The following is a 12,908-nucleotide window of genomic DNA, read 5'->3' as shown; positions in this document are numbered from 1 at the left end:
GATGCTATGCATAGACAGCTAACACCAAGCTTCCTGAAATGCTAATGATTGTTAAATGCCTAAAGGTCAGAGTAAAAGCTTAACCATCTACCAGCTATGTGACTTTTAAAATAATAAAAGAACTTTTAAAATAATAAAAAAAACCCACCTATATCCTGCACCTGTAGCCCCCTCCTCACTTGACATAATCCCAAAGAACATAATAAAAGCAGTGTAGTTTTCTTGAGGCAGCGCTCTTGGTCCCTGAGACCTTGAGTCCCCTGGTTCCCACCTTTAATTAAGATAAATGTCTCTGTGTCTTGTTTTATGTTAACTTTTTTCCTTAAGTTTCACAGCACCCGTTCGTTCTTTGGCCCTAAACTGCCGAGCTGGTCTCAGCAGAAATGAATCTGACTAGTGTCCATGAGGATGCAGGTTTGATCTCTGGCTTTGCTCAGTGGATCAGGGATCTGGCATTGCCGTGAGCTATGGTGTAGCTTATCAATGTGGCTGGAATCCCATGTTGCTGTGGCCGTGGTGTAGACCAGGAGCCAGGGATCGAGCCCATGCCAAGGCAGTGACCCATGCTGCTGCAGTGACAACACCAGATCCTTAAACCGCTGTGCCACAAGGGAACTCCAATAAATGCTGTATTTTGCTTCACCACAACCCAGTGTCAGTAGATTGGTTTTATTGCATGCCGGCTAGTGGACCCAAATTTGGTCTGGCAACATTTGGATGAAGTGTCATTTTAGCTGGATCTTAAAAAAAGGGCAGGGATATGATAAGATGGTTGTTAGGAAAGGAAGGCATCCTTTCCAGGCAGAGGACATACATGAGCAGAGGTACAGATAGGGAGCATTTGGGGTACTTTACAGGCTAGTTAGTTGGAACATAAAGAATGTATAGGAAAGTCAAGGGAGATGAGATTAGAAAAGTAGGTTTGGGAGTTCCTTTCATGGCCCTCCATATGCCGAGGGTGCAGCCATAAAAAGACAAAAAAAAAAGTAGGTTGGGGCTTGAGTTAGTTCATGAAAGATTGTGAATGCTAGAATAAGAAGTATGAATTTTATTTTGTAAGCAATAGGGAAAATCTGGTGTTTTTCTTTTCTCTCTCTCTCTTTTTTTTTTGTCCTTTTAGGGCCACACCTGCAGCATATGGAGGTTCCCAGGCTAGGGGTCGAATCAGAGCTACAGATGCTGGCCTATGCCACAGTCACAGCAACGCCGGATCCGAGCTGCCTCTGTGACCTACACCACAGCTCACGGCAACGCCAGATCCTTAACTCACTGAGCCAGGCCAGGGATGGAACCCTCAACCTCATGGTTCCGAGTCAGATTCATTTCCGCTGCACCATGATGGGAACTCCAGATTTCTTGTTTCTTTTTAGAGCCACACCTGCAGCATATGCAAGTTCCCAGGCTAGGGGTTGAATTGGAGCTATAGCTGCTGGCCTATGCCGCGCCACAGCAACTCAGGATCCGAGTGGCGTCTTCAACCTACACCCAGCTCATGGCAATGCCGGATCCTTAACCCACTATCCTTAACCCACTAAGCAAGGCCAGGGATGGAACCCTCATCCTAATGGATCCTAGTCGGGTTTGTTAACTGTTGAGCCATGAAGGGAACTCCAGAAAATCTGGTGATTTTATTTTTCTTTTTATAGCAGTACTTGCGGCATATAGAATCTCCTCAGTCAGGGGTTGAGTCAGAGCTGCAGCTGCAGCCTATGCTGCAGCTTAGGGCAACACCAGATCTTTAACCCACTGAGTGAGGACTGCATCTTTACAGAGACAAGTTTAGATCCTTAACCCTATGAGTCACAGTGGGAACTCCAGGAAAATCTGGTGATTTTTGATTAAGGAAGTGACTTTTTTTTAAATTGCTTTTCAGGGCCACACTCAGGCATATGGAAGTTCCCGGGCTAGGGGTCCAATCAGAACTATAGCTGCCAGCCTACACCATAGCCACAGCAACACAGGATCCAAGCTATATATCTGTGACCTACACTGCATCTCACGGCAATGCTGGATCCTTAACCCACTGAGCAAGGCCAGGGATCAAACCTGCATCCTCATGGATACTAGTTTTTAACCCGCTGAGCCACAACGGGAACTCCCATAGAGTAGTATTTTTGAAAACTAGTTGGACAGTGTTGCACAGGATCAATTTGGAGTGAGCAATCCCTATAAGAATGCCATTGTCGATAGTCTTGGGTAGAGTCAGGGAGAGCCTACATTAAAGTCAGATGAAAGGGAGATGGATATATGAGATACAGCTAGGCTGAGATGTCTGAATTTGGTAACTAGTAATTTCCTGTGGGAATTGTGCAATAGGATCAATTTATCAGTACTTGGGAATTTTTAGTATGAAATCCTAACTTGGGACCCTGTCAAGTTTAGCATTCCCTCTATAACTTATTTATTTACTAGTACAGAGCTCTACAGGGTGGGATAGAGATCTGTGATTGGGAGAGAAGGCAGAGTGTCAGTAGCAGATGGATGACATATAAGAGTCACAGGCATGATATCAAGGTGCTTGTGTAAAAATGACTGTGTGAAATCAGGAGTTTTCCCCTGGATGGAAGAGCTTAGGGTCTGTAGTAAGACCTGGGTTGGAAATGTGGCTCCACCATTTCCTAGCTATGCAACCTTGGGCCTCAGTTTCTTTTGTGATAAAACAAGGTTGTTATGAGTATTAAAATTTAAAAGAATAAAATATATAAATTGCTCACCATACTGCTGTAGTAGCAATGGCAGTGACTGGTGTCTGGTTGAGTTTGCCGCACAATTTCTTCATTCTCACTTTCCTCTCGTTCTGTATTCAGCCATTACTGCTTTGTCTCTCTGAAGCAGTTTATTCATTACAGGCTGTCCCTATCACTCGCCAAAATACAGAGGACAGAGTGTCAGTGTTCTTAAACTTAAAGAATTTCCTTTTTGCAGGTGGCTATGGGGTGATTTTTAACTAAATATCTGCGTACCCTGTAGAGTTGTTTAATCACTTTGTATTTGTGTATCTTTTAAAAATTGTATTAATTTTTATTTTATATTGGAGTGTTAGTTTCAGGTGTACAGCAAAGTGATTCAGTTGTACATAGGTATATTCTTTTTCAGGTTCTTTTCCCATGTAAGTTATTACAGAATACTGAGTAGAGTTCCCTGTGCTATACAGTATGTCTTGTTGATTATTTATTTTATATATACTAGTGTGTATATTAATCTCAAACTATTTATGCTTTTGTGCTTTTTTTTTTTTTTTTTAAACAGATGCTGCAGGACAGTTTTTATAGGAGAGTGGAGAACGCTGGAAATGGAAGGAAGAGCGAGTTAGAGGGAGGGAGTCATGCCCTGAGTTGCAGGTATGTGGAAGGGACAGCCACGATGGTAAAAATAAAGCCTCAGGTCGCATTTCTTCTCTGCTCAGAGATTTGCCGCAAGTGACCCAGGAACACTATAATTTAGTGCTCATTTTCTGCGCATGTCGAGGTCTTTTGTCCCTCGGCGGACACCGTTTGCCATCCCAGGGTCTATGTCTCCGTGCTCGTCGCTTTCGTAGGGTGCCGAGTTCTAGCTTTTTTCCGCGCTTGCCATGGCGAGCCGAGGGGCCCGGCAGCGCCTGAAGGGCAGCGGGGGCAGCGGCGGGGACCCCGCCTCGGCCGCCGACAAGCTACGGGAGCTGCTGTGCAGCCGGGAGGCGGGCGGCGCGGAGCCCCGGCCTGAGTAGGTGTGCGGGCGCGGCGGGGGCGTGGCCGGGCGGCGAGGGGCTGCGGGGGGAGGGGTTCGCCCGCGTGGTACGGGGCTGTCCCCGGCCGGCCTCCCCACTGGGAGGGTCCTCTTCACTCTGCACCTTCTGGTCTTCCCAGGCGGGTGGACGGTTGGTTGTCCCCCACCTTGGATGAGCTCGCCCAGCTCGGGTCCCATGTTGCTAGTGAAGAAACCGGGAGTGCAGGTCTGTGAGTCTTCCCGTCCAGGCCCGGGGTGGGCTGGTGCCGTGGGAGACGTTGGCGAGAGCAGGCTGTCTCTCACAGCTTCCTTCATTCCTCCCCGCCCCGAAGTCCCGACCTTTTATTCTTCTATGTGGGCCCCACCACTTCTCTCCCCAAACTCGGGGGCTGCAGGTTAGGACTGCGCTAGGGAGCTGTCAGCAACTGGAACTGGAAGAGTGCACCTTGCACAAATTAGGCCTCCGTGCATTTGAACAGATGGTGAAATGAATACAGCCATGGAAGGTGATAACCTTGTTAAGAAAGAAAAGGCGAATGAGAGCTTTGTAGCCTTCAAGAGAACGATTTGTTGGCTTAGGATAAGCGGAGTGTCATAGATGCAAAGAGCTAGAGTGCATGAATTAGCTTACGCCTTAAAAGCAGAAAGTGGAAAGAACGTTTAAAGTTGATAAAGGTCTTAATTCATTCCTTATTTATTCTACTCAGAACAGCTAACTGTTCACCCTTGTAGGTGACAAACTCAAGTGCTTTGATGTCTCTTGTCATTTTCCTTTCTGGGCAGTTATACTCCTTCTAGTTGGCAGGCCTTTCCTGACATATACTTTTCTTTTTTTTGCTTCTGAATAGGTTATCTGGGAACAAAGCAGGACAAGTCTGGGCACCTGAAGGATCTACTGCTTTCAAGTGTCTGCTCTCAGCAAGGCTGTGTGCTGCTCTTCTGAGCAACATCTCCGACTGTGATGAAACATTCAACTACTGGGAACCAGTAGGTGCATTCTTTAGTTTTCTTTTTAGGTCCTTGATTTCACTGCTTGGGACCTTGTTCTTAATCAAGGTACAAATAACATGCAAGTGTGACTAACAGAAAAAGAACCATATTTTCACTTTTGTATTCTAAGCTGATGATTTACCTGCTATCAAAGGATGTAAGAATTTGACTGTTTTACAAAAAGGTGTAATTTGTAATTTTCTTGAAAAATTTTAAAAATCAAAACAATACTCTGAGATACTTTTAAAATATTAAGCATAAGGGAAAAGCAGTAATTGTGTTCCATTTCTCATGTCCAAATCTCTGTCCCCAGAGGCAACCACTTTCTTAATTTTTTTTCTGATATTTACTCAAATAAACAGTGTTATTAGATACTATGTTTATACTGCCTTATTTATTTATTTATTTATTTTTTTGCTTTTTAGGGCCAAACCTGCAGCATATGGAAGTTCCCAGACTAGGGGTGGAATCAGCTGTAGCTGCCGCCACAGCAATGCCAGGTCTGAGCTGAGCTGCGTCTGCGACCCTCACCACAGCTCAGGCAACTGGATCCCCCACCCACTGAGCAAGGCCAGAAATTGACCCTGCATCCAGTACTAGTCAGATTTGTTTCCAGTGAGCCACAAGGAGAACTCCCTATACTGCTATTTCTTGATTTATACATTTAATAAGCCTGTTGGACTCCTTATTAGAGAGATTCAGAGGTGAAATTTTCTGATCACATTTTGCATAAAAAAAGAATGCTTATTGTAGTAGTCTGAAGGAAAATATAAGACTTAGAATTTCTGTTTTGGCTATTGAGTATTTTTTAAAAAACAAGTAGAGGGTAAAATTCAAGCTTTCAGTGCTGGCCAAACACAGTCTTATAGGATTTATAATGTCCTAATATTTTTCAGTGTCGTATCATTTTGATTCTTATCCCTTAGTTGCAAATCTTGTTGAGAATGTCAGCATTTTTGTATACCTTTGTCTCATTAATGTTTTTGCTTAGAAATGTCACCTCCATACTCTTAACAGGATTTTTGGCCAATATAACCCTGAGTCCATCTGCTTTGTACTTTCAGACACACTACCTCATCTATGGGAAGGGGTTTCAGACTTGGGAATATTCCCCAGCTTATGCCATTCGCTCCTATGCTTACCTGTTGCTTCATGCCTGGCCAGCTGCATTTCATGCGAGAATTTTACAAACTAATAAGGTAAGGGCAGGCCAACCTGGAAACAATCACAATTGATTAAGAGGTGGGTGAGTCTCTGGAACAGACTTGTGAAAAAGACAAAACAGATTGGTAGTCTTAAGAGGGGACTTGTTTTGAAGAAGAATCATTTATTCATTCATTATGCAACATATATTAATGGAGCAGCTTTTATTTGGTAGATACTTTGTTAAATGCTGTGGATGTAACAATGACCAAATCCCTGCTCTCATGGAATTTCTAGTTCACTGGGGAGGACAAACTTGAACAAGTTATAAATGCTGTGGGTCTTAGAGGACAAGTACGGTGTGCAACGGGTTAGCATATTAGGAGAGCTTAATTTAAACAGAATGCTTAAGGATAATTAGGAATTAGATAATTAGGAAGCCTAACCTGATTACCTTTCAGATTATTTGACTATGATGTATCTTAACATGGATTTCTTTGGGTTTATCCTGTTTAGAGTTTACTTATCTTCTTGAATCTTTAGGCTTATGTCTTTTTTCCTTTTTTCTTTTTTCTTTTTTTTTTTCTTTTTTAATTGCACCCATGGCATGTGGAAGTTCCTGCACCAGAGCTGGAATCTGCATCACAGCAATGACCCAAGTCACAGCAGGGACAGCTCTGGATCCTTAACCTGCTGAGCCACCAGGGAACTCCTAGGTTTACATCTTTTTCCAAATTTGGGAAGATTTCAGTTTTCTCTTAGGACATTTTCAGTCCTGCCCTTTTCTCCTCTGCTGAGATTCCAATGATATGGAAGTTAGATCTTGTATTATAGTCCCACAGGTCCCTGAAGCTCTCTTCATTTATTTTTCCAGTCTGTTGTCTCCAAGTTCAGATTGAACAATTTCTGTCTTTTTTGTTTTGTTTTTTGGTTTTTGTTTTTAGGGCCGCACCTGCGGCGTATGGAGGTTCCCAGGCTAGGGGTCAAATCGGAGCTACAGCTGCCGGCCTATTCCGCAGCCACAGGAATAGTAACACAGGATCCGAGCCACGTCCTGAGACTTACATCATAGCTTACGGCAATGCTGGATCCTTAACCCACTGAGCAAAGCCAGGATCGAACCAGAATCCTCATGGATACTAGTCAGATTCGTTTTGGCTGTGCCACCATGGGAATTCCCTTCTGGGTCTTTTAATAAAATTTAAACAATGTATCCATTTCAGACATCCATTTTTTGATAGGATGATGCCTAGATCCTTTTATACTCTTTGTTACTGTTAAGAATGGTATCTGTTTTCTGTAATTTTTTAAGGAAGTCACTGTGATATAGAGGAACATAATTGATTTTTGCTTTTTGATCTTAATCTAAATCTCACTGAATTTACTTCTTAGTGTCAATGGTTTGTCAGGTGACTCTCTTGGATTCTCTTTCATATGACTTTAGTTTCTTCTGTTCCATTCCTTATACCTCATTTCTTTTCTGTGTCTTTTTGCACTGACCAGGCGTCCAGTTACTATGTTGAATATTAGTTGCTGTGGAGACATCACTGTCCTGCTCCCAGATACAATTCTTATATTAACTTATGTTAATTTTTAACTTTCTAAGAGTGTTTTTCTACTTTCCTCAACCAGATGAGGAGTCCTTAAATGTGAATACTCTGTAATAAAATTATCTGTATTCCTAGTAGCATCTAGAAGAGTGCTCGATGCATAGTAGGTTTCCCGTATGTTTTTATTGAATTGATGAATGAATCTGGGTATTTGCTGATCACTTAATTGAATTCGTTTTTGAATTTTTTGGTTATAATGATGAAAATAGAAAGTAGTTTTAAGTTATATGCAGTAATACTAATAATAGGCAATGTTTAAATTATGCTTATATTCTGAGGTATTCAGTGCTCGTAAACATATCACTGTACTATAAAACCTGTTTGATCCAGTTCTTATTACCTTGTTATTTTTATTTTGAAAATTCATGTTCTTAATTTTAAAATTAGTAAAACCACATAACTGAGACATTTGGAAGATAGGAGGAAAAATATGTACTAAATCTCACTAGCCTGATACAGACACTTTTATCGTTTTTTCATATATATATGTGTATATTTTTTTTTGCCTTTTTTTTTTGCTTTTTAGGGCTGCACCTGTGGCATATGGAAGTTCCCAGGCTAGGGGTCAAATCAGAGCTGCAGCTGCCAACCTACACCACAGCCACAGCAACACAGGATCTGAACCATATCAACAACCTACACTGCAGCTTGCGGCAACACCAGATCCTTAACCCGCTGAGCCACCATGGGAACACCCCATTTTATTTTATTTCTTTCCAGTCTTTTCATATACTTTTGACTTCCATAGCTATAACTCTGATGTGGAACTAATATTGTATCATATATTTTCACTTAGTATTTTACAGTAATAATTTTGTAATAATTATGATCAATTACTATAATTATCTAAGAAGTGCTTGCTGAATGAATGAACTTTATTTCATAAGAGTTGTTCCACTGTCTTTGTAACCATAAACTTTGATATCTTTGTAATAATCCATGAAATAGATATAATATAATTTAACCATTTCTCTGTAATTGACCATTTTGTAGTTTCAGAAATAGTTTTTACTAAATTGGTAGTGCTACAATTAACATTTTTCTGACTAGAACTCCTCCCCCCATTTTTTTTTTTTGTCTTTTTGCTATTTCTTTGGGTCGCTCCTGCGGCATGTGGAGGTTCCCAGGCTAGGGGTCTAATTGGAGCTGTAGCCACTGGCCTACACCACAGCCACAGCAACGCGGGATCTGAGCCGCGTCTGCAATCTACACCACAGCTCACGGCAACGCCGGATCATTAACCTACTGAGCAAGGGCAGGGACCGAACCCGCAACCTCATGGTTCCCAGTCGGATTCGTTAACCACTGCGCCACGACGGGAACTCCTCCCCCCATATTTTGAGTTACTTCTTTGGGCTGGAATCATAGACCACAGTCAAAGTAGATATACTTCTATACTTGAATTTAGGGATGGGGGGAGTTCCCTTGTGGTACAGTGGGTTAAGGGTCCGGCATTGTCACTGAAGCATCTTGGGTTCCTGCTGTGGTGTGGGTTTGATCCCTGCCCTGGGAATTTCCATGCAATGCAGGCATGGCCAAAAAAAAGAAAAAGTTTTTAGGGATATGAAAATTTGCATTGTTCTTAATACATAATTGTTCTTCAAAAGGATTATACCAATTTATAGTTATTAATGACAAATGAAAGTGGTTTCATCTTTAAGACTTTTTCTAATTTGTATTTTTAATTTTTTTTCTTGTTCTGGATTTCTTTCAGATTCTAGTCTTTTACTTTTTACGATGTCTTCTGGCTTTTGTGAGCTGTATATGTGAACTTTACTTTTACAAGTGAGTATAAAAACTTTGCTTCTAAAAGTGCTATGAGGAAACCCAGTGTAGCAGAGATTATTTCACTGATATAGAAGCAATGTTGAAATAGAAAACATGGAGCTCCCTTAGTGGCTCAGTGGTTAACGAACCTGACTAGGATCCATGAAGATGCGGGTTCAATCCCTTGCCTTGCTCAGTGGGTTAAGGATCTGGTGTTGCCATGAACTGTGGTGTAGGTCACAGTTTTGGCTTGGATCCCACCTTGCTGTGGCTGTGGTGTAGGCCGGCAGCTGCAGCTCTGATTTGACCCCTAATCTGGGAACTTCCATATGCCTTGAGTGTGGCCCTAAAAAGCAAAAAAAAAAAAAAAAGAAATAGAAAACACTTCCTTTCTAGCTCCTATTATTATATCTAATAATTGAAAGGGACTGCTTCTAATTATCACTTCTTTCCTGAGGTGATAAATACCATATCTTCATATTGTCAATTTTAATTCCATTAATATATATCTAACTGGTCTTTTATTTGGTAGGATTTAGTAGAGTCCTTTTTTTGGTCCTAAGAAATAGGATCGTGATGTATCTGTTCTCCCTTTGAGCTTAGGTGATAGGAAATGATTCCCCATGTGGGATTCACTGCTCTTACTTGCACCCTATACATTGTCTTTCACCAAATATCTATTGGTTGATTGAATGTTAGTGAACTTAGAGAACACTTAGCATTTAAGTGTTCCAGTAATAAAAATAGCTACCTTTTTTTAAAATAAAACCTAGCAAACATTATTTTAACAATGCTTTAAAAGGTATTTGGACTTAATAATCATTGTTTAAAATCTTCCCACTGGAAAACAATCACAGATGTCAGATGAAAAAGTTCCTTGGCCTTGACTCTGGGTGGAATAGAAGGAAAAAGAAATCCAGTGCTGCTTTTGAGGATTGTAACCTTAAATTTGTTTTCATACAAGCTCAGATCTGAATGCAAAACACCCACATGGTCCCCTAAATCCCAATTTGAGAATTTATTTTAAATTGTTCTGGATTGATGACATCCCCAGGCATCTTGCAAAAACAAATGTAAAATTTCTCTAGAGAAGTCAATCCTTAACCCAGTTGACAAGGAATTACCACAGAAAGTTCTTGTGAACAAGAAATTATAATAAATGTAAATGATAAAGCACAGAAGGTAACAAGACATTATAGGTGAAAGCCAGCAGAGATACAATCAATAGAAAGCTGAACTGCAGAACTTCATTTATTAGCAATTGTTAAAATAAGAATATAATATAATTAGTATTTGTAGAGAAGTAAAAAGGACTTAACATAAATAAGAAACAAGAGACTAAGCAATCAGTGGTGTGAAAAGGAGCTTACACAGTGGGAGAGGATATTTGCAAACCATATATCTGATAAGAGGTTTGTTTCCAAAATATGTAAGAACCTCCCATAACTCAGTAGTAGAAAAAACTAATAATCTGGCCAACAAGTATATGAAAAGATGGTCAGTATCACTAATCATTAGGAAAGTTCAAATCAAAACCACAATGAGGAGGTCCCGTCGTGGTGCAGTGGTTAATGAATCTGACTAGGAACTATGAGGTTGCGGGTTCGGTCCCTGCCCTTGCTCAGTGGGTTAACGATCCAGCGTTTCCGTGGGCTGTGATGTAGTTTGCAGATGCGGCTCGGATCCTGCGTTGCTGTGGCTCTGGTGTAGGCTGGTGGCTACAGTCCCGATTGGACCCCTAGCCTGGGAACCTCCATATGCCGCGGGATTGGCCCAAGAAATAGCAAAAAGACAGAAAAAAAAAACAAAAAACAACAACAAAAAAAACCCACAATGAAATCAATTCATATCTGTTAGAATAGATCTTATTGAAAAACATAGGCAACAGGTGTTGGTAAAAATGTAGAGAAATTGGAACCCTTGCACACTGTCTGTGGGAGTGCAAAATGGTACTACTACTGTGGAGGACAGCATGAGTTTCCTCAAAAAACCACTTAAAACTTTCATGTATCTTCTAAGTCTTTTTATCTGATGACTGCCATCTGTTGAGCATCTCTGTGCCTGGCACTCTTCTAAGCACCGTCCCATGTGCTGCTCTCACAGAAACCATACGAAAATAAGTCAGTATTATCATTATCATCATTTAATAGATGAGGAATATGATAGAGGTTATGTAACTAAACCAAGGTATCACTGCTAGTGAGTGGAAGGGCCAGCATTTCAACCTGTGCCCATCTGAGGCCTGTTATTTTTCCCTTACATCATGCTGTTTTCCTAAACAGAGTAGACATAATCTTAGCACAGAAAGTATACATATCCTCTTAGGTAGAGAGATTCTCTCCTGCGTAAGGAATAAGAATGGGTTCTTATGTACACAAAATTGCCAACAAACCTGTTGAGACGGTTCCAGTTTGACTTTAGATCTTCAGTGCACTCTGTGACACAGGCATGTTTTTGTCCTTTGATGTGAAATTTCCATCCCTAAGGTTTGCTATTCAGAATAGTCTTTGCCTTTCTTCTAGGGCTGTGTGCAAGAAGTTTGGGTTGCATGTAAGTCGAATGATGCTAGCCTTCTTGGTTCTCAGCACTGGCATGTTTTGCTCATCATCAGGTAAGTAAGCGAGCTGGTGAGGGCATATCAGGTTCACTGGTATTTCATAGTTGCATCAGGTGGAAGATCTTGTCCAGATGTGGATTATATTTGTATAACATGCCAGTAATTTGCACAGTTCTATTATTTGCCTGATCTTTTTTAAATTTAAAAAAATTTTTATTTTATTTTTTTGGTCTTTTTAGGGCTGTATCTGCTTCATATGGAGGGTCCCAGGCCTTGGGTTTGTAGCCAGAGCTGCCAACCTATACTATAGCCACAGCCATGCCAGATCCAGGCTGTATCTGTGACCCACACTGCAGCTTGTGGCAACGCCTGATCCATAACCCACTGAGTGAGGCCAGGGATTGACCTGCATCCTCATGGATACTAGGCAGGTTCTTAACCTGCGGAGCCACAATGGAAACTCCTTAACTACCTGATTTTTTTTTTTTTTTTTTTTTACAGCTGCAGCATATGGTAGTTCTTGGGCCAGGGCTCATATCGGAGCTGCAGCTGCAGGCTTACACCGCAGCCACAGAAACTCAGGATCTGAGTCTCATCTGCAGCCTACACCACAGCTCATGGCAACACCAGATCCTTAACCCACTGGTGAGGCCAGGGATTGAACGTGCATCCTCAAGGACATTATGTCAGGTTCTTAACCTGCTGAACTACAATGGGAACTCCCTTATCCACATGATCTTGATTGACCTTTACAACAATCCTATGGTATAAATAAGATAAATATTTTCTCATTTTTTCAGATAAGGACACTGAAACAGAAAGGTAAACTGACTTACTGAAAGTCAAAGAATTTATCTGTGGTAGAGCTGTTATTTTCATTGGGTTGCTGTTACATTATTGTATTTTTTATGACTGTAAGGCTGAAAAACACAGGCATCCATTGCCTTTCTTTGCTTTTAGGGGAAGGCAAACAATTTTGTTATTTTGCTCAAGGAAGCTCTTTATATTCAAAAACTCTGGTCTTGATGGTTCTATTTTATGCCAAGTATTTGCAATGTATTTTATAGAAGTATACATCTTCTGTTGGACTGTTTTTTTTTAAATAGTAAGCTTCTAGAAATTTAGAAAAAAATCTT

At 41.1% G+C, this 12,908-nt stretch overlaps 1 protein-coding gene across 4 annotated transcripts in view; it reads left to right on the top strand.

Annotated features, from left to right (window-relative positions):
• Positions 1–3,489: 3,489 nt before the first annotated feature.
• ALG9 (ALG9 alpha-1,2-mannosyltransferase) overlaps positions 3,490–12,908 on the top strand; it is an 88,995-nt gene continuing 79,576 nt past the window's right edge. For 2 of the 4 annotated variants that reach the window (XM_047752191.1, XM_047752192.1), the window contains exons 1-5: positions 3,490–3,702; positions 4,554–4,692; positions 5,760–5,894; positions 9,163–9,233; positions 11,738–11,826. In XM_047752191.1, the coding sequence (XP_047608147.1) occupies positions 3,572–3,702; positions 4,554–4,692; positions 5,760–5,894; positions 9,163–9,233; positions 11,738–11,826 (565 nt within the window). In that variant the 5' untranslated portion in view covers positions 3,490–3,571. Of the gene's footprint in view, positions 3,707–3,747; positions 3,932–4,553; positions 4,693–5,759; positions 5,895–9,162; positions 9,234–11,737; positions 11,827–12,908 lie in introns of those variants that run through there. The other 2 variants (XM_047752195.1, XM_047752194.1) reach the window with 2 other exon arrangements.

Source organism: Phacochoerus africanus, chromosome 11 (genome assembly GCF_016906955.1).
Source record: "Phacochoerus africanus isolate WHEZ1 chromosome 11, ROS_Pafr_v1, whole genome shotgun sequence".
Taxonomy (NCBI): Eukaryota; Metazoa; Chordata; class Mammalia; order Artiodactyla; family Suidae; genus Phacochoerus; species Phacochoerus africanus.
This window is presented reverse-complemented; position numbering and strand designations above follow the sequence as displayed.